Here is an 18,683-nt window from a genome sequence, read left to right on the forward strand (position 1 = left end):
TTCCCCTCCCCACAACAGACGCCCTGTGAGGTAGGTGGGGCTGAGATAGTTCAGAGAGAACTGTTACTAGCCCAAGGTCACCCAGCAGTCTTTATGTGGAATGGGAAATCAAACCCGCTTCTCCAGATTAGAGTCTGCCACTCACATGGAAGAGTGGGGAATCCAACCCGCTTCTCCAGATTAGAGTCCCCAGCTGATTGATAGACAGAATGTCCCAGATTCTTTTAATGTCGCCTATTTATTGAATAACTGTTCAGCTCAAATATTGGAGAGAGTGGCAGTTTTTAAAGTTTGTTTTAAAAGCCTTCCAAAAGGTTAATTAGATGGTGTTATCAACAATGTTATTTAACTGTCCACTATTTCTTTTAAAGGGCACCTTTTAATATTTCCATTCCTTTCGTATTGTGCCTTTTATGCCAATCGACAGATTAGAGTCCATCACTCCTAATCACTACACCATGCTGTAGCTAGAAAGGAGTCATGGAGCAATAAAAGAATATTGACAAGTATATTGACAAGGTGCTGAAAGCCTTTGTGCACAGGGTGAGGATAAAGGTGAAAGAGTCATGCCTGCTTCACACATGCTAATCAGTGTACCCGCTGTATGCTGAGCGGGAAATCCAGGTGTCTACCACAAGCACTGAAATACCTGCCTGCAGATGCCTAAATAAAGAAGCAGCACACGCAAAGCCACAAATTATTATTTGTTTTGCAATTTTGTTTTACAGAGAACCAGAGAATACAGGATGCCGTTCGCACCGGAACAGAACAGGTCAGAAACGTACGAGACTCCTTCGTGGCGGAACCAACTGTGTGGCGTCCCTGAACACAAATTTAGGCGGCGAGCCGGAAACAAGAGCATCGGCGCACACGAAGGAAGCAGGTAGCTGCAAGTTAGAGATTCTGTTTTGGCCATGTCACGGTTTGAGAACTCAACTAAAAATTGGTGGTGGAAAAGGAAAGGGGAAGAGAGACCACGGCTTTGGCTGGCCACTCAAAGCGTGGAGGGGCTGGCAGGCGGAAAAAGACAAGACGGCAGATGCTAGGAGAGCCCGAAGTTTATTTCCAACGTGGCAGGAGCTGCCACCCTGAAATCTAACCGGTACAGCAGCGGCATCTCCTCAAGGTCACAGTTCCATCGGCACGGGAGTCCTTCCGTCTGCAGCAAGGCTTGTTCCGTTGGGCAGAGGAGGGGGGGCGTGAAGGAAAAGACACATGCAAGGCTTCCCTGCTTTATAGGGGTGGGTGGGGGGGAAAGGGGGTGGTGCGCAGCTCAGAACTCTTGCTTCACACAGCGAACTGGGCGCCACCAGGGGACGGCAGGTCAGTCACATTCATGTTTCAGAGCTGTTTCAGAATTTTTTTTTATATATATATATATGTAAAAAAAACAACCCCCCAACAAATTCATACAACACAGGAGTATCAAAATGCAAAAGGAACACGTTAAAGTTGTCGCTCCTGCCCCTCCCCACCCTCTGGTCCTCCCCCCCTGCCTCGCGTGATCCGCTGCGGCTGGTTCTGGGCTTAGAGGGGGCAGGGTGGGAGGACCCACAGGAGACAATCTCAACAAGTGTCTGCGGGGAGTGGGGCATCAGTCGTTGGCTTCTGGGTCTGTCTGGGCCATGTAGGCGTCCAGCTCGGCATCCAGGTGTCCTTTCGTCTTGGACATGTAGGCATCCAGCTGGTTGTCCAGCTGCTCCTTGGTCAGGGCCGGGCGGGCGGAGCCTCTGCCTCGCCCCCGGCCTCTCCCGCGGCCGCCGAAGCCGCCTCTGCCCCGGCCTGCCATGCCGCGACCTGGCCGGAAGGGAACGAGAACAAGAGCTTTATTGCTGTGCCAGCTTGACAGGAAGCTGCCATGCGGGTATTTTTAATACTGGGCCGCTCCTAGTAAAGGACTGCAGGTCATTCACTGGCCTTCCTAGTTTTTTAGCTCTGTGTGTGTGTGTGTGTACATGTATGTGTGGGGGAGCTCTAAGGCAGGGTCCCCAACTTTTTATGACCCTTTGAACATAAGAAAGAAGAGTTGGTTTTTATACGCCGACTTTCTGTACCACTTAAGGGAGACTCAAACCGGCTGACAATCTCCTTCTCTTCCCCACAACAGACATCCTGTGAGGTAGGTGGGGCTGAGAGAGAGTGACTTGCCCAGCTGGCTTCATGTGAAGGAGTGGGGGAATCAAACCTAGTTCTCCAGATCAGAGTCCACCGCTCCAAACCACTACACTACGCTGGCTCTTTAGAACGTGCTGGATCAGACCAAGGTCCATCAAGTCCAGCAGTCCGTTCACACAGTGGCCAACTGGTATGCACACCTTGTGTGGAAGGCTAACATAGCCCAGAAAACAACAAGCGGAAAGTATTCCACGGCAGCGGGCTCTTTAATTTAGAATATATTGGGCACAAATTGGAATGCATCCCTACATACATACCTGGGTTGTTGTTATTATATTGCTACAATACTGGTATACAGTTATAATGCACACCAATAAAGATAGGTTGAGCAGGCCTTCTGACAGAAGAAGAGCTGGTTTATATACCCCACTTTTCTCTACCTTTAAGGAGGCTCAAAGCGGCTTACAATCGCCTTCCCTTCCCCTCCCCACAACAGACACCTTGTGAGGTAGGTGGGGCTGACAGTTCGGAGAGAACCGTGACTGGCCCAAGGTCACACAGCAGGCTGCATCTGGAAGAGTGGGGAAACCAACCCAGTTCACTAGATTAAGAGTCCACCACTCTTAACCATTACACCACGCTGACTCACACTTCCACAGTGGAGTAGCTATACTGAACAGGTACCAGCAAAGATAACCCCCCTCCCGAGTATAATAAGAAACGATTCCACCCTGCCGCCCACAAGAAATATTCACTATACCCACGGATGGGTCAGACTCTTTTCATGTGCAAGTAATAGTGCAGTCCACCCCTTGAGCTCCTGCCACTCACCTCTGCCTCCAATTCCGCCACGCCCCATGGGCCCTCTGCTGAGCCCACCTCTGCCAAGCCCTCCACGCCCTCTGAGGCCTCCTCTTCTCAGGCCTATCCTAGGAGAGATGCCGCGCCCGCCCCGAAGTAAACTTTGTCCTTTAACAGGATGGGAGAGAGAAAACAAGTTGAGTTGCTGACCTTGGAGAGAACCGATTAGAAGAATCAAACTGGGCATTTCCACTTTATGCAAGGTTCGAAAGGGCTGGATATTGGGTTTTTCTGGGGGAAAACCCATCGGATTTGTGGTTTTGATAGGTCTCTGGAAATCCTGTTTTGGATCCCTAGCTTCTTCGCAGGTCCTGAAAGTTCTCTCTGCAACCACAAATGCTAGAAGCTTAGAAGATCCCTACTCTCTTTCGGTCTATAAAATGCGAAGTGAAGGCTGAAGCAGCCTCAGTTTGTCTTGGGGACATGCAGGGAAACGGGGGAGAGTTTAACCTGACACCAGGGTACATTGCTTCGCTATTAGCATCTTAAACACACATTTTTTTTCCTTTGAAGGACACTACTTTTTGCCATAGAGGCTGAAAGGTTAAATATTCTCTCCTTTTCAGGCTGAGGCTGTACAACAGAAGCGTCAAACATAAGGCCCACGGGCCAGCTCCAGCTCCTTGAGAGCTCTTATCCGGCCTGCGAGCCCCCCTCCTCTCTCCACTCTCAATCTGGGCTGCCGAGGCATGGCCCGGCCCATTTATGCCACATGCGGCCCTCACAACAATTGAGTTTGACACTCCTGCTCTACAAGTTTGCAACTGACAATGCATGGACTGAACGAGAGATGCCCGATCTTCTGTTTCAGCTCTTATCCTTCTACCTTAAATCAAAAGTTTCCACCTAGACATTAGGAAGAATTTTCTAACAGTTAGAGCAGTTCCTCAGTAGAACAGGCTTCTTCAGGAGGTGGTAAATGCTCCTGCCCTGGAGGTTTTTAAGCAGAGGCTAGATGGCCATCTGTCAGCAATGCTGATTCTATGACCTTAGGCAGTTCATGAGAGGGAGGGCACCTTGGCCATCTTCTGGGCATGGAATAGGGGTCTATGGGTGTGTGTGTGGGAGGTAGTTGTGGAATTCCTGCATTGTGCAGGGGGTTGGACTAGATGATCCTGGTGATCCCTTCCAACTCAATGATTCTACCTCCTGCTCTCCACCACATATTCCCTTTTGTCCCAGAGTGTTTCTCAAGTATTTCTAAAATCCATTGGGAAGATATCGCACTGGAACCATGCCAATTACGAACACGTAGATTTTATTCTTAAAATCTTAAAATTTTATTCTTAAAATCAGCTGGGAGAACCTGGGACGGATACAGAAAGCCAGCCCTAGCAAGGGCACCTCCTGAAAAGCGCCTCAGTCATCAATGGAGGCATTGTATAGGGCACCTTCAAGTCATATGTGCAGATTACTTTTAAAGAAAAGTTGGGTTTTAATAGGCCGCCTTTCTCTACCACTTGAGGCAGAATCAAACCGGCTTACAATCACCTTCCCTTCCCCTCCCCACCACAGGTACCCTGTGAGGTAGGTGGGGCTGAGAGTGCTCTTAACAGAACTGTGACTAGCCCAAGGTCACCCAGCTGGCTTCATGTGTTGGAGTGAAGAAACAAATCAAGTTCACCAGATTAGGCTCCACTGCTCTTGTGGAGGAGTGGGGAATCAAACCTGGTTCTCCAGATCAGAGTCCACCCCTCCAAACCACTGCTCTTAACCACTACACCATGCTGGCTCACGTGCACTCACCTCTGAGGGGAATTCCTCCTCGTAGCAATGCTCTCGCTCCACGGCCACCCCGCATGGCTCCTCGGGGCAGCCCTCTCTGACCCATGGGCATCCCACGGCCCCCTAACATCCCACGAGCCAGGGGTCCCGCCGGTCGGCCCAAGCGTGCTTGGATGTTGCTCTTCCCCAGGCGTTGTTTCAAGCTCTTCTGAAAGAAGGAAGTGTTAAAACAGGGGGAAAGTCCTATGCAAACCAGCGGGCACGGAGGGCTGTGTGCAGACAGCTGGGGGTGAGGGTGGGGAGAGGGAGGAAAGACCATGCAGAATCAGCAGTCAGCTGTTCAATCTTATGAGGCCTAAGGAAGGAGGGAGAGAAATCAGAAGAAGAGTTGGTTTTTATATGCCGACTTTCTCTGACACTTAAGGGAGAATCAAACTGGCTTACAATCACCTCCCCTTCTCCTCCCCATAACAGACACACTATGAGGTAGGTGGGGCTGAGAGACTGTGACTAGCCCAAAGTCACCCAGATGGCTTCATGTGGAGAAGTGGGGAATCAAACCGGTTCTCCAGATCAGAGTCCACCACTCCAAACCCCCATTCTTAACCAGTACACCACGCTGGCTCTCAAATCAGGATCTTGGGTCTGGATAAGCGGAGCCCAGAGTGCTGATTAATGAAAACTGAAGCCAGGCCTGGGATGTTTCAACAGATGAGCCTCAACACCGTTAATTCCACCACTGGTTTAACATGTACCAGATTATTCTTTTATTATTTTCGGTATATAAATTAAACATGGCTTGCCAGCAATCACAGCAGTAGTCAGGTAGGCTTATGAATTGTTGGGTTTAGTGGCTACAGGACGCAGTCATGCCAAGACACATCTAGTTAGATACAAGGAAAGACTCTACTGTGAGACACTCGAACCCAAGTCAGCGGCTCCCTGGATGGACAGATGTGGCTCAAATTCCTAAGAGGTTCTTTTGAAATGTTCAAATTATTAAACTGCACACACAACATTACACTGGACATCCCTCATAAAGCTTCTGGGTTCTTCCATGAGGCTGTAGCATTCTTTATTATGCTCACTGAACAGCAACATGGCTTCTCCCTTAACCATCAAATGCTTCACGGACCTACAGCATTACGAGGTACATTTTCAAAAGATGATCGTATGGTAAGGATACCTAGGAGAGCGCCCCTAGGCCCAGATACTGGTTTTTCTACTGATGTCTGTTTCTTTAAATTCCAGAGGCTCTGCAGGCCCCACCTGGAGGTTGGCATCCTTAGTATGCCACACCGTTCAGTTTAAGGACATAGTTAGAAAAGCAAGCAGGAGCATCGGGGCGTTTCTCACCTGGTGGCGGCTTCTCCCTGCTGTTATACGGTTGTACACACACACAGGGCCCCGGTCCTCAGGCACTCACAGTAACCTCCATGCAATCATGGGGAGGGGCCGTGGCTCAGTGGCAGAGCAACTGCTCAGCATGCAGAAAGTCCCAGGTTCAATCCCAGGCATCTCCAGTTAAAGAGACCAGGCAAAGTAGGTGATGTGAAAGACCTTTGACTGAGATCCCAGAGAGCCATGGGGAGGGGCCGTGGCTCAGTGGTAGAGCATTTGCTTGGCATGCAGAAGGTCCCAGGTTCAATCCCCGGCATCTCCAGTTAAAGGGACTAGGCAAAGTAGGTGATGTGAAAGACCTTTGACTGAGATCCCGGAGAGCCGCTGCCGGTCAGAGTAGACAATACTGACTCTGATGGATCAAGGGTCTGATTCAGTATGAGGCAGCTTCTTGTGCTCATGTGAACAAAATAGAAATTTTATTTATACCCCACCCTCCCCCAGCAGAACCGGGCTCAGGGCGGCTGACATCACAGACATACATACACAGCAAATACAAAATTTAAAATACAATTAAAGTAACGCTAACTTAATACATTTTCCTATGAACAGTGCCATATCTCCTATTTTACTATAGGGAACTACTCTTATTTCTCTTGGCTGTATAGGCAACAAAGAGGTGAGGCACCGTACGAAAGGGTTCCTGCTGTATACAACATTCTGTGCGCGCTTCACTGCCTTTTGGCTGCCAACTTTCCACCAGCAAAACTACACTGCGGCTTGTACTTTGACGGCTGCCGAAAAGCCACATAAATAAAAGACTTTCCACAAGGGCTAAAAAAGGCACACTTCTGTCCGCCCTGAGAACGCTCTTTGGGTCTAGCCGAGCCCACAGCATTTTGTAAGCGGGCCAGTGCCGGCAGTACCAATTCGAGCCACGCAGCCAACCCTTCCTGGCCTTCCGCACCACATGCCGGTGGACGGGTGCAGAGCGCTATATTTAACCGTCACGGCAGCCAAGCCTGGCAGAACTCCCATTCACAAACCAGCCTCTATCTAAATTAGGACCTTCCCGCAAACAGAGATTCTCCTCTGGCTCAGAGACTGAGAGAAGCCGCTCTCTTCAGCCTGCTTAGGTAATGGGTGTTCAAAGCGCCTTATATATGCGTGTACTCACACACCCACACACCCTGCTTAGGCAATAGGTGTTCAAAGCGCCTTACAAAAAGGCGAAACAATACACACACACACAGCCTGCTTAGGCAACGGGTGTTCAAAGCAGCTTACAGAAGGCCGAGACAAAACAATTATATCTAAAACAACAGAAATCCCTCAAACCAGGTGAAAAAGGAAGCTATTATATCCTCTTCTGAAAAGGCAAGCAAGGAGGAACAGTTCCTTGGTGCTAAAGGGAGATCATGCTGTTACTCTTGGGACCACAGAAGGGAAAGCCCCACTTCTGATGGGCCAATGTTTAGGCCTAGCCGCTATTGCCTCTATGCAACACGTTTTAACATAGCAACCCGTCTTCCTTGGGGGTCTCCCAAGCAAGTACTAACAATGGCAGACCCTGCTTAGCTTCCCGGATCTGATGAGACTGGACTAGGCAGGATTATCAGGCTTTCCCCTTTTCTTTGTCGAACATAAAGGTGATTCACAAATGACACTGTTGCACCAGCTTGTCCCTCTACATAACCACTGGGCAACAGCCTTGCTGGATCAAACCGGGGTCCACCCGTCCGGACCAGCATCCTGACAGATACTTGGCTGCCCTGACTTCCGAGTCCCTCTGTGCAATAATAATAAATTATTGCTGTCTTAGACCAGAAAATATCATATTACATTTCTATGCTACATTTCCAGAACCTAAAACCTTGCATATGAAGAATTGCTAACAGATACAATACTAATTAAATAAAAAATAACAGTGTAAAACTTGGAGCAGTATTTCTATACCTATTACAATTCCTTATCCTTTCCAGCAACCTTTCTTTCTCCGTGCTTATACCACACAAGCACAAAATTTGGCTGCTTGTTTTGAGATTGCGGGATTTGCGCCAATTAATAACTTTTCCAGCCATTCCCGCTTCGAACTTTCCGTGAATTTAGTTATTATGGGATAAAGAAGCTTAACCCTCAGGGGGAAAAAAAGTATCATTGTCATGTGGTGTTGGAGGAGAGTGTTAAGGATACCGTGGACTGCCAAAAAAACAAATCAGTGGGTTATAGATCAAATCAAGCCTGAACTGACCCTAGAAACTGAACTGACTAAACTGAGGTGATCGTATTTTGGTCACATTATGAGAAGAGTTACTAGAAAAGACAATCATGCTAGGAAAAGTTGAAGGCAGTAGAAAAGAAGACCAAACAAAGATGGATTGACTCTGTAAAGGAAGCCACGGCCCTCAGTTTGCAAGATCTGAGAAAGGCTGTCAAAGATAGGACCTTTTGGAGGACATTGATTCATAAGGTCGCCATGAGTCAGAAGCAACTTAACGGTGCTTAACACGCAGACACACACACACACACATCATTGTCTCCACCTCACCCATGGCACATGGTCAGTCCCTCTATAGATATGGGTTTTTTAAATATTTGCCTTCCAGTATTGCTGAGGGCACAGCCTCACATCTTGCCAGAGTGAAGGCTCTTCTAATTCGGTGGGATTCAGGTTGGGAGAGATAAGGAGCTGGTGCCATGACAGATTTTGACTTCATAAAAAAGATAAAGGTCCCCTGTGCAAGCACCGGGTCATTCCTGACCCGCAGGGTGATGTCACATCCCGACGTTTACTAGGCACTTTGTTTATGGAATGGTTTGCCAGTGCCTTCCCCAGTCATCGTCCCTTTACCCCCAGCAAGCTGCGTACTCATTTTACCGACCTCGGAAGGATGGAAGGCTGAGTCAACGTTGAGCTGGCTACCTGAAACCAACTTCCGTTTGGGATTGATCTCAGGTCGTGAGCAGAGCTTGGACTGCAGTACTGCAGCTTACTGCTCTGCGCCACGGGGCCTAAAACCTGGAGTTGTGTTAAGATCACATTGTCGCTCTATGGTCTCAATCCTTTAACTGCGCTTTTTGCTTCTTCCCTCTGTGCAAAAGCTCTAGCCCTGCAAGGGTACGCTGCCTCTGAACCAGGAGGTTCTGCACAGCAGGCTCACCCTCCAAGGATTGGGCTGACCGCTCCTATCGATCCATCATGCCAGTCCCCCCCGAATGCCCCCCAGCTGCTCGGTTGCGGGCAGCTCTCAGCCCCGCTCTCACCTGCTTGAGCTTTAAGGCGGCCTGCACAGAAGGTCTGCTCTCCATCTGCTGGGCCAGCCTGCGGTTGCGGGCACTGGCTAGCTGCTGCTGCTGCATAGTGGCTCGAATGTTGACGGGGATCGGCTGTTTGTTCTTCAGCATGTTAGTGAAGCTTCAAGGTCGAACAAAACGGGGGGGTTGGTTTAAATGAAAAATGGTTTATTACAAAGCATTTTAACTGGCATTTCACGGCCCTTTTTAGAACGGGCAGCCGCATCCCGTGAACCTTTTTTTAAAAAACGCAACAATGTGGTACACGCTTAGCATTGTGGTAAACGAGTTAACGTTATTTTCCTCGTTTTTTTTCTTTTCAGGAAACGTGCAAGACTGAGACACTCAGGAGGCATGGATTAGGCACAGTGTATTAAAACCAGAAGTTGAAAATCTTTTATAAAAAAGGTTTCAGAGAAGGCAGAGATGAAAAACACGAAGCGGTAAGCAGTGATGGAGACAAGAGGAGTTTGGGGGGGGGGATGTAGAAAGAAGGGCAGCGCCAACTGAAAAACTGCAAGCACCCAGGGCATTAGTGGGAAAAACTGTTAAACCAAGTAGTGTTGGACCACAAATCTAAGTCTGAAAGATTGGACCTCATCTAACTGTAGCAGACTAGGTTAGGACTAAGTTCAGGGACCCAACAGCACTACCACTCCCAGAGTTTCTTGGGCAGGCGGTATCAGTGGAGAGGGGCTGCGGCTCAGTGGCAGAGCATCTGCCTGGCATGCAGAAGGTCCCAGGTTCAATCCCTGGCATCTCCAGTTAAAGGGACTAGGCAAGTAGGTGATGCGAAAGGCCTCCGCCTGAGACCCTGGAGGGCCGCTGCCAGTCAGAGTAGACAACACTGACTTTGATGGACCACGGGTCTGATTCTGTATAAGGCAAATTCATGTGTTTATGTGTAACATGCTTGAAGGCGAGCAGAAGCCCCAAAAGCGTCTCGCATCAGTAAAACACTTTAAGCCAGGGGTGTCAAACATGAGGGCCAGATTCGGCCCCTTGAGAGCTCTTATCCGGCCCACAAGCCATCCCCGGCAGCCAGCCTCCCAGTCCTGAGGTGTCAATGTTCAAAGGCTGTTAAATAAAATACTGTAAGAGTGTTATTGTTTTAAGCATGCTTGTATTTTAAAGGAAAAAATAATATCATTTGCCTGTGACGTCTATAAAGTTTGCATCTCCATCTCCGGTACCTGGCATTAAATTTTATGGTACAAATGGCCCAACCAAGTGACATTTATGTCATATTTGGCCCTCGTAACAAATGAGTTCGAGACCCCTGCTTTAAGTGTTTAAAAAATTTGAGCTGTGGGGTTCGATCTAGGCTTGCACAAAGAGATCTTTCATTTTACCCTCCCCCCCATAAGGCAGAGGTTCTCAGAAGCCTCTTCTTAAAAACCTCCAGGGAAGGAGAGCTCACCACCTCACCAGGAAGCCTGTTCCACTGAGGAACTGCTCTGTTAGAAAATTCCTCCTAATGTCTAGATGGAAACTCTTTTGATTTAATTTCAACCTTCTTTGTTTCTGTATTACACTCCCCGCCAGGCCTGCCTCTGGAGCTAGGTGCAAGCAGCAGGCGAAGGGGGAGCCAGCGAGCTTAAAAATCCTAACCCTGTTAATCTGGGGAAGGGGGGCTGTGGCACAGAAGGAACAGCTGCCCGTTAGTTGGACATGCAATTTTACAAACATGTAGGGAGAGAAAAAGGAGAAAAGGAAAAAAAAAAAGAGAGGGCGTGCAAAGGAAAGGAAGCAGACACTGGATGAAGCAGAGCGTTTGCCTCTTACAAGGTCCGAGGCGGGTGGCCAAGGAGCCTTAGGGCGGATTGTAGCGGCCAGCTTGCCTGCCTCTTACAGGCCGGACCACACGGGCGTGTGTCTGCCTCGGACACGGCAGCAGGCCTCCCGCAGCTCAGGTAACATGCTACCACGCTGCGGGGTCACCTATGTAACGTGAACACATGTGGAAGAAAAGGAAAGTGCTTAAGTTTCCTTTCGTGGAATAAAAAAAAAGACACATCCCACCACATTTAATGTTTCAGTTTACTTAGGAGACTTAAAGACAACTTTTGCCCCTTTTAACCTCGTGTACCACTGTTTTGCTGCGGGGTTCCAGGCAGAAGTGGACCGCTGCCTGCTGGTTCGCGTCGGGATAAGATTTAAAACCAGGGCAAGGACCATGCTGGTTCTTGAAACTGAACACAGTGACAATTAAGCAGAGAGAGAGAGAAAAAATCTTAATGAGCTGTAGTTGGCCGTTGGGTTCCTCACCGCTCGTTGAGGGACACCTTGGTGGTGCTCTTAAGCACAACTTTCGCCGTGGACTGCGTGGCCATCTCAGGACCCCAGAACCTGCGAAGAAAGAAGGGCCAAGGGTCAGGAAGGAGACTTTCACATTTGTCCGTTCCTTCAAAACTAAGTTATTCGAGAGGGCCTTTGGCCAGGCAATATGGCTGCCCTGTAATGGTGTGGTTCAGAAAGAAGCCTGGGGAGTAAAGGGTAAGGCACCGTAGACTACAACCACCGTGTATAATCTGTTGCTACTATGCAATTTTTTGCATTAGTTTAATGTGTCATGCCAACACTTATGCGTTGCTTCACCTCTGGCTGCAGCCAGATTTCTACAAGTCAAATCCTACTGCATTTATGTTCCATCTAGTTGATTGCCCTGACATATTCTGAGAGAAGTGTAACTGGCCCAAGGTCACCCAGCAGGCTTCATGTGGAGGAGCGGGGAATCGAACCAGGTTCTCCAGATTTAGAGTCCACTGCTCTTAGCCACTATACCACGCTGGCACTCTGTGCGTCCTGACTAATTCTGTGTAATCCACCTTGACTTGAATCCGCAAAAAAACATGGACTATAAATAATGTAAATAAACTCATGAAGCATCTGCAGGGATCCCACTGAAATCTCTCCTTCAAGCACTAGCCAGACCTTAACTCCCATAAATTTGTCTAATTTTAAAGGGCTGTAGTGTTTTTTTTTATAACAAAAACAACTAAGGGAAGTTGAGAAAAACAGCTGAGGAAAGAAGAAGAGTTGGTTTTTAAATGCCAACTTTCTCTACCACTTAAGGGAGACTCAAACCGGCTTACAATCTCCTTCCCCACAACAGACACCCTGTGAGGTAGGTGGGACTGAGAGAGCTCTAAAAGAACTGTGACTAGCCCAAGGTCATCCAGCTGGTTTCGTATGCAGGAGTGGGGAAACAAATCCAGTTTGCCAGATTAGCCTCTGCCGCTCATGTGGAGGAGTGGGGAATCAAACCCGGTTCTCCAGATCAGACTCCACTGCTCCAAACCACCATTCTTAACCACTACACCACTATACCTAGATTAAAAAGATAACTATATAAAGCATTTAGTGATGGCACCAAAATGGTTACAAAATCTGAAGTTAGCTTGCTGCAGCAAAACCAAAACAAGAATCTTGTGGCACCTTAATTAAACGCAAGCGGGCTACACCCCACCGAATTCCCAAGAGGAGAGGCCTCAGCCACTCCTATGGGGGAGAAACTATTCTCTTCCATGGAGATAGCCAAGAGATTTATCCAGGGAAACCACCTGGTAAGTAATTAAACATGTTCATGGACCCTGAACATCGCAGTCTTTAAACACATGAAACTGCCTAAAACTGAATCAGACCGCCTCTCAATCAAGGTCAGTGATGTCTACACAGGCTTGCAGTGGCTCTCCAAGATTAGGTTTCAATTATGGGCGGAAAGGTACTGGCTGGATATTAGGGGATTTTTTTTTTTTTACAGTAAGAGTAATTCAGCAGTGGAATTGGCTGCCTAGGGAGGTGGTGAGCGCCCCCTCACTGGCTGGACAAACACTTGTCAGGGATGCTCCAGGCCAGAGGTTCCCAATTTTTTGAGTCATGGAGCACTTTTCAGGAGAGAAATTCGTCACGGAGCACTAATTTTCACCTAGCACCTATATACTAAACCGAACGACAGTAGTATTGACGATGGAAGGTAGTTTAAGCACTCAGGAGTGTTAAACATCAAGTTCTATTTCATTCAAAATTCACAATTTTGAGATCTTGTCACATTTATTTTATTTAATGGCACATTTATTTTATTTATTTGTCTTTCCAATCTCTTCACGGAGCACTAGGAGAGGTTTTGCAGAGCACCAAGTGCTCAGTTTAGGAACCGCAGCTCTAGGCTGATCATGCATTGAGCAGGGGGTTGGACTAGATAGCCCGTAAGACCCTTTCCAGCTCTATGATTTCAAGTTGAGGTCTTACACATCACCTGATTCCTTTCAACTGGAGCTACCAGTGATTGAACTTGGGACCTTCTGTGTGGTAAGGAGATGCTCTACTACTAAGGCATGGCCCCTCCCAACCCCCACTTCTGAGCTCTGTTTATACTTTGCTTTTCTTCCTAATGGGGACCCCAACTTACTCCCATTCTCCATTCCATTCTGAAACAAGCCTGTCAGTCGGGTTAGCTGAGTATGTGTGAGCGGTCTCCGGTCATCCAGAGAGCTCCCAAAGCAGAGTGGACACTACTATATCATACCCACATCACAAAACATTTGGAACTGGGACAGAAAAGTATGGACCGCTCCCTGGCCTAGAGAAACATCACTTTGCAACACTGTCAAAATGCAGTGTGACCAAAGCACAGTACTCAGTGGGAGAATACACATGTGGCAGGCTGGAGTTGGAATGGCTAAGCTTCACCAGACATGGGAAGCAGGTTTCTCTTTGCCCTCTCCCACTTTCTCCCATATGGCTTTGGCTAAGAAATATAGTATGGAATTTTGGGGTTCATATAGAGTCACAGAGTTGGAAGAGACCACCAGGGTCATCAAGTCCAACCCTCTGCACAATGCAGGAAATTTACAACGACGTCCCCGCACCCCCAGTGACCCCTACTTCATGCCCAAAAAATGGCAACAAACCCCCTCCAGGATCCCTGGCCAATTTGGCCTGGAGGGAAATTGCTTCCTGACCCTGAAGTGACGATTGGCACTACCCTGGGCATGCAAGAAAGGGCCACGAGAGCCAAACATAACATGATAAGCACGGTGTCCACAAGGCCACCGGATGTGTGTATAGACAGAAGAGAACTAGCAGAATACTGGAACCTGAGGGAGGACAATTAAGAATTTGGGCTGTGGATCAGTAGAAGAGACTCTGCTTTGCATGTAGGAAGTCCCAGGTTCAATCCCTGCCACCTCCAGTTAAAAGGACCATGATGCAAAAGACCTCTACCTGAGAATCTGGAAAGGCACTACCAGTGTGAGTAGAAAATACTGACCTTGATAGACCAAGGGTTTGACTCAGTAGAAGGCAGCTTCATGTGTGTTCACATACTTTGCATTCAGAAAGTCCCAGGTTCAATCCCTGGCATCGCCAGTTAGAAAACCCAGTCAGTAAGTGATGTGAAAAACCTCTGTCTGAGACCTGGGGGGGGGGGGGGACTTGTTGATTATATGAACACATGAAGCAACCTCATACCAAGTCAGGGCATTTGCTCACCTAGATCAGTGCCATCTACTCTGACTGCACTGACTCTCCAGGACCTTGTTCTCAACCACTGTTTCCCAGGAGCTTTTAACTGGGGAGGCCATGGGAAGGGTCTGTGGCTCAGTGGAAGAGCCTCTGTGTTGCATCCAGAAGGTCCCAGGTTCAGTCCCCAGCACCTCCAGTTAAAAAGGACCAGGCACCTTCTTCTTCTTCTAGGTCAGCGGTTCCCAAACCTTTCGGGCCACTGCCCCCTTGGTTCCACAAACTCAACCCCAGCGCCCCCTACCCTATCCAACAACACAGTTGAAGGGGCCCACCTCTAGCACCCCCCTGCTGCCTCCTTGCCCCTTAGTGCCCCCCTAGGTAATCCCACCGCCCCCCAGGGGGTGGTACTGCCCACTTTGGGATCCACTGTTCTAGGTGATGGGAAAGACCTCAGCTCCAGACCCTGGACAGCCAGTGCCAGACTGAAGAGGCATCACTGGCCTTGATTGAGCTGTGGTCTGATTCAGTAAAGGGCAGTTTCATGTGAACAAGTCAGTGGAGGGCAGAAAATAGTAGCCAAACATTTTTTGGGGGGGAAGGGGGGAAGGAAGTCAAGAGAACTAAGTTTTTAACTATGTAATAGGATGCTTCCTTTGTAAGCTGATCCGAGCCTGGCCTTGGCCGGAGAAATAAGTCTAAACAATGAATAAATAAATAAACTGAGAAAATGTAAAGAATTAGGAAAATGGAGAATATTTGAGAGCAGCCCAGTAAAGCAATGGGAGAAGAGAGAGAATATTACAGAACCCAGCAAAGCAATGGGCACAAAAAGAGATTACAGAACAACCCAGTAAAGCGATGGGAGCAGAGAGAGAATATTACAGAACAACCCAGTAAAGCAATGGGAGCAGAGAGAGAATATTACAGAACAACCCAGCAAAGCGATGGGCGCAAAAAGAGAATATTACAGAACAACCCAGCAAAGCGATGGGAGCAGAGAGAGAATATTACAGAATAACCCAGTAAAGCGATGGGAGCAGAGAGAGAATATTACAGAACAACCCAGTAAAGCGATGGGAGCAGAGAGAGAATATTACAGAACAACCCAGTAAAGCGATGGGAGCAGAGAGAGAATATTACAGAACAACCCAGTAAAGCAATGGGAGCAGAGAGAGAATATTACAGAACAACCCAGTAAAGCAATGGGAGCAGAGAGAGAATATTACAGAACAACCCAGTAAAGCAATGGGAGCAGAGAGAGAATATTACAGAACAACCCAGTAAAGCGATGGGAGCAGAGAGAGAATATTACAGAACAACCCAGTAAAGCAATGGGAGCAGAGAGAGAATATTACAGAACAACCCAGTAAAGCGATGGGCGCAAAAAGAGAATATTACAGAACAACCCAGTAAAGCGATGGGAGCAGAGAGAGAATATTACAGAACAACCCAGTAAAGCAATGGGAGCAGAGAGAGAATATTACAGAACAACCCAGTAAAGCAATGGGCGCAAAAAGAGAATATTACAGAATAACCCAGCAAAGCAATGGGAGCAGAGAGAGAATATTACAGAACCCAGTAAAGTGATGGGAGCAGAGAGAGAATATTACAGAACAACCCAGTAAAGCAATGGGAGCAGAGAGAGAATATTACAGAACAACCCAGTAAAGCAATGGGAGCAGAGAGAGAATATTACAGAACAACCCAGTAAAGCAATGGGAGCAGAGAGAGAATATTACAGAATAACCCAGTAAAGCGATGGGTGCAAAAAGAGAATATTACAGAACAACCCAGTAAAGCGATGGGCGCAAAAAGAGAATATTACAGAACAACCCAGCAAAGCAATGGGCGCAAAAAGAGAATATTACAGAACAACCCAGCAAAGCAATGGGCGTAAAAAGAGAATATTACAGAACAACCCAGTAAAGCGATGGGCGCAAAAAGAGAATATTACAGAACAACCCAGCAAAGCAATGGGCGCAAAAAGAGAATATTACAGAATAACCCAGCAAAGCAATGGGAGCAGAGAGAGAATATTACAGAACCCAGTAAAGTGATGGGAGCAGAGAGAGAATATTACAGAACAACCCAGTAAAGCAATGGGCGCAAAAAGAGAATATTACAGAATAACCCAGCAAAGCAATGGGAGCAGAGAGAGAATATTACAGAACCCAGTAAAGTGATGGGAGCAGAGAGAGAATATTACAGAACAACCCAGTAAAGCAATGGGAGCAGAGAGAGAATATTACAGAACAACCCAGTAAAGCGATGGGAGCAGAGAGAGAATATTACAGAACAACCCAGTAAAGCAATGGGAGCAGAGAGAGAATATTACAGAACAACCCAGTAAAGCGATGGGTGCAAAAAGAGAATATTACAGAACAACCCAGTAAAGCGATGGGCGCAAAAAGAGAATATTACAGAACAACCCAGCAAAGCAATGGGCGCAAAAAGAGAATATTACAGAACAACCCAGCAAAGCAATGGGCGTAAAAAGAGAATATTACAGAACAACCCAGTAAAGCGATGGGCGCAAAAAGAGAATATTACAGAACAACCCAGCAAAGCGATGGGCGCAAAAAGAGAATATTACAGAACAACCCAGCAAAGCAATGGGCGCAAAAAGAGAATATTACAGAACAACCCAGCAAAGCAATGGGCGTAAAAAGAGAATATTCCAGAACAACCCAGTAAAGCGATGGGTGCAAAAAGAGAATATTACAGAACAACCCAGTAAAGCGATGGGCGCAAAAAGAGAATATTACAGAACAACCCAGCAAAGCAATGGGCGCAAAAAGAGAATATTACAGAACAACCCAGCAAAGCAATGGGCGTAAAAAGAGAATATTACAGAACAACCCAGTAAAGCGATGGGCGCAAAAAGAGAATATTACAGAACAACCCAGCAAAGCAATGGGCGCAAAAAGAGAATATTACAGAACAACCCAGCAAAGCAATGGGCGCAAAAAGAGAATATTACAGAACAACCCAGCAAAGCAATGGGCGTAAAAAGAGAATATTACAGAACAACCCAGTAAAGCGATGGGCGCAAAAAGAGAATATTACAGAACAACCCAGTAAAGCGATGGGAGCAGAGAAGAAAGAGCCAAGGGGATAAAAAAAATGGGGGTGTGTGTCGTTGTTAGAAAAGGGCTAGAAAGGGGAAAAAACAAGAGGCGCGTGTGCCAGAGGGCCCTGGGGGCTATACCAGCAAGAACCACAGAGATGGAATGGGTCCTCGAGACCATCTAGTCCACCCCCGTGCGCTATCCGAGAGCTAAGCCCCGCCCAGAAGGGCCAGGCCCCGCCCCCGCACGGGGCTAGCCCCGCCCCCCACCATCCGGGGCCTGCTCCCCCTCTCCCTCCCCCTCCCCCACCGGCCGGTCCCTCTCAGGCCCAGGCCCCGCCTCGGCCACATGGCGGAGAGGCGGCCTCGCCTCCTCCCTCGCCCGGCTCACCGTCGGGGGCGGGACTGGCTCTGCTCCGTCGGTAGTGGCGGCGGCGGCGGCGGCTGGAGGCCGGGCTCCGGCTGGCCTCCGCCCTCAGGCGCCCGGAACGGGAAGAGCGGGATGGTGGCGGTTGGCGGCCTCCCTTTTCCACTCAGTCTGGCCGCGACCCCGGCTGCTGCGGCCTCCCCCCCTCAGAACCCCGGCAAAATGGCGCCCGGCTCCTCGGCCCCGCGTTGCGCCTGCGCGGGAGGGCGGGGCGCGAGCAAAGGAGGCGCCGTCACGCAGGCGCACCAGAAGGGCGACGGGGGAGGGGGCGGCGGCGAGGCGATGGGGAGGCCCGCTTCCAATCGGGCGGCGCGTCCCGGGGAGGGAGGCGGGCTTTGGGCGTGCCTGATTGACAGCCCTGGGTTCGCGGTCCCGCCCCTGCGCTCT

General features: G+C 48.6%; 2 protein-coding genes across 3 annotated transcripts in view; one reads left to right on the forward strand and one right to left on the reverse strand.

The window, feature by feature from the left end:
* ILF2 (interleukin enhancer binding factor 2) overlaps positions 1–18,683 on the forward strand; it is a 103,667-nt gene that overhangs the window by 71,108 nt on the left and 13,876 nt on the right. The window lies entirely within an intron of this gene.
* CHTOP (chromatin target of PRMT1) lies at positions 1,595–18,299 on the reverse strand. 2 transcript variants are annotated; one of them, XM_056853764.1, is made up of 6 exons: positions 18,261–18,299; positions 11,605–11,685; positions 9,307–9,457; positions 4,723–4,906; positions 2,947–3,084; positions 1,595–1,797 (listed from the first exon to the last, which is right to left on the reverse strand). In XM_056853764.1, the coding sequence occupies exons 2-6, from the start codon at positions 11,667–11,669 to the stop codon at positions 1,595–1,597; spliced, it is 741 nt and encodes a 246-aa protein (XP_056709742.1). In that variant the 5' UTR covers positions 11,670–11,685; positions 18,261–18,299. The 2 variants fall into 2 exon arrangements, with proteins under 2 accessions (XP_056709742.1, XP_056709741.1); XM_056853763.1 differs by having other exon boundaries at positions 4,723–4,909.

This window comes from Euleptes europaea, chromosome 7, assembly GCF_029931775.1.
Source record: "Euleptes europaea isolate rEulEur1 chromosome 7, rEulEur1.hap1, whole genome shotgun sequence".
Taxonomy (NCBI): Eukaryota; Metazoa; Chordata; class Lepidosauria; order Squamata; family Sphaerodactylidae; genus Euleptes; species Euleptes europaea.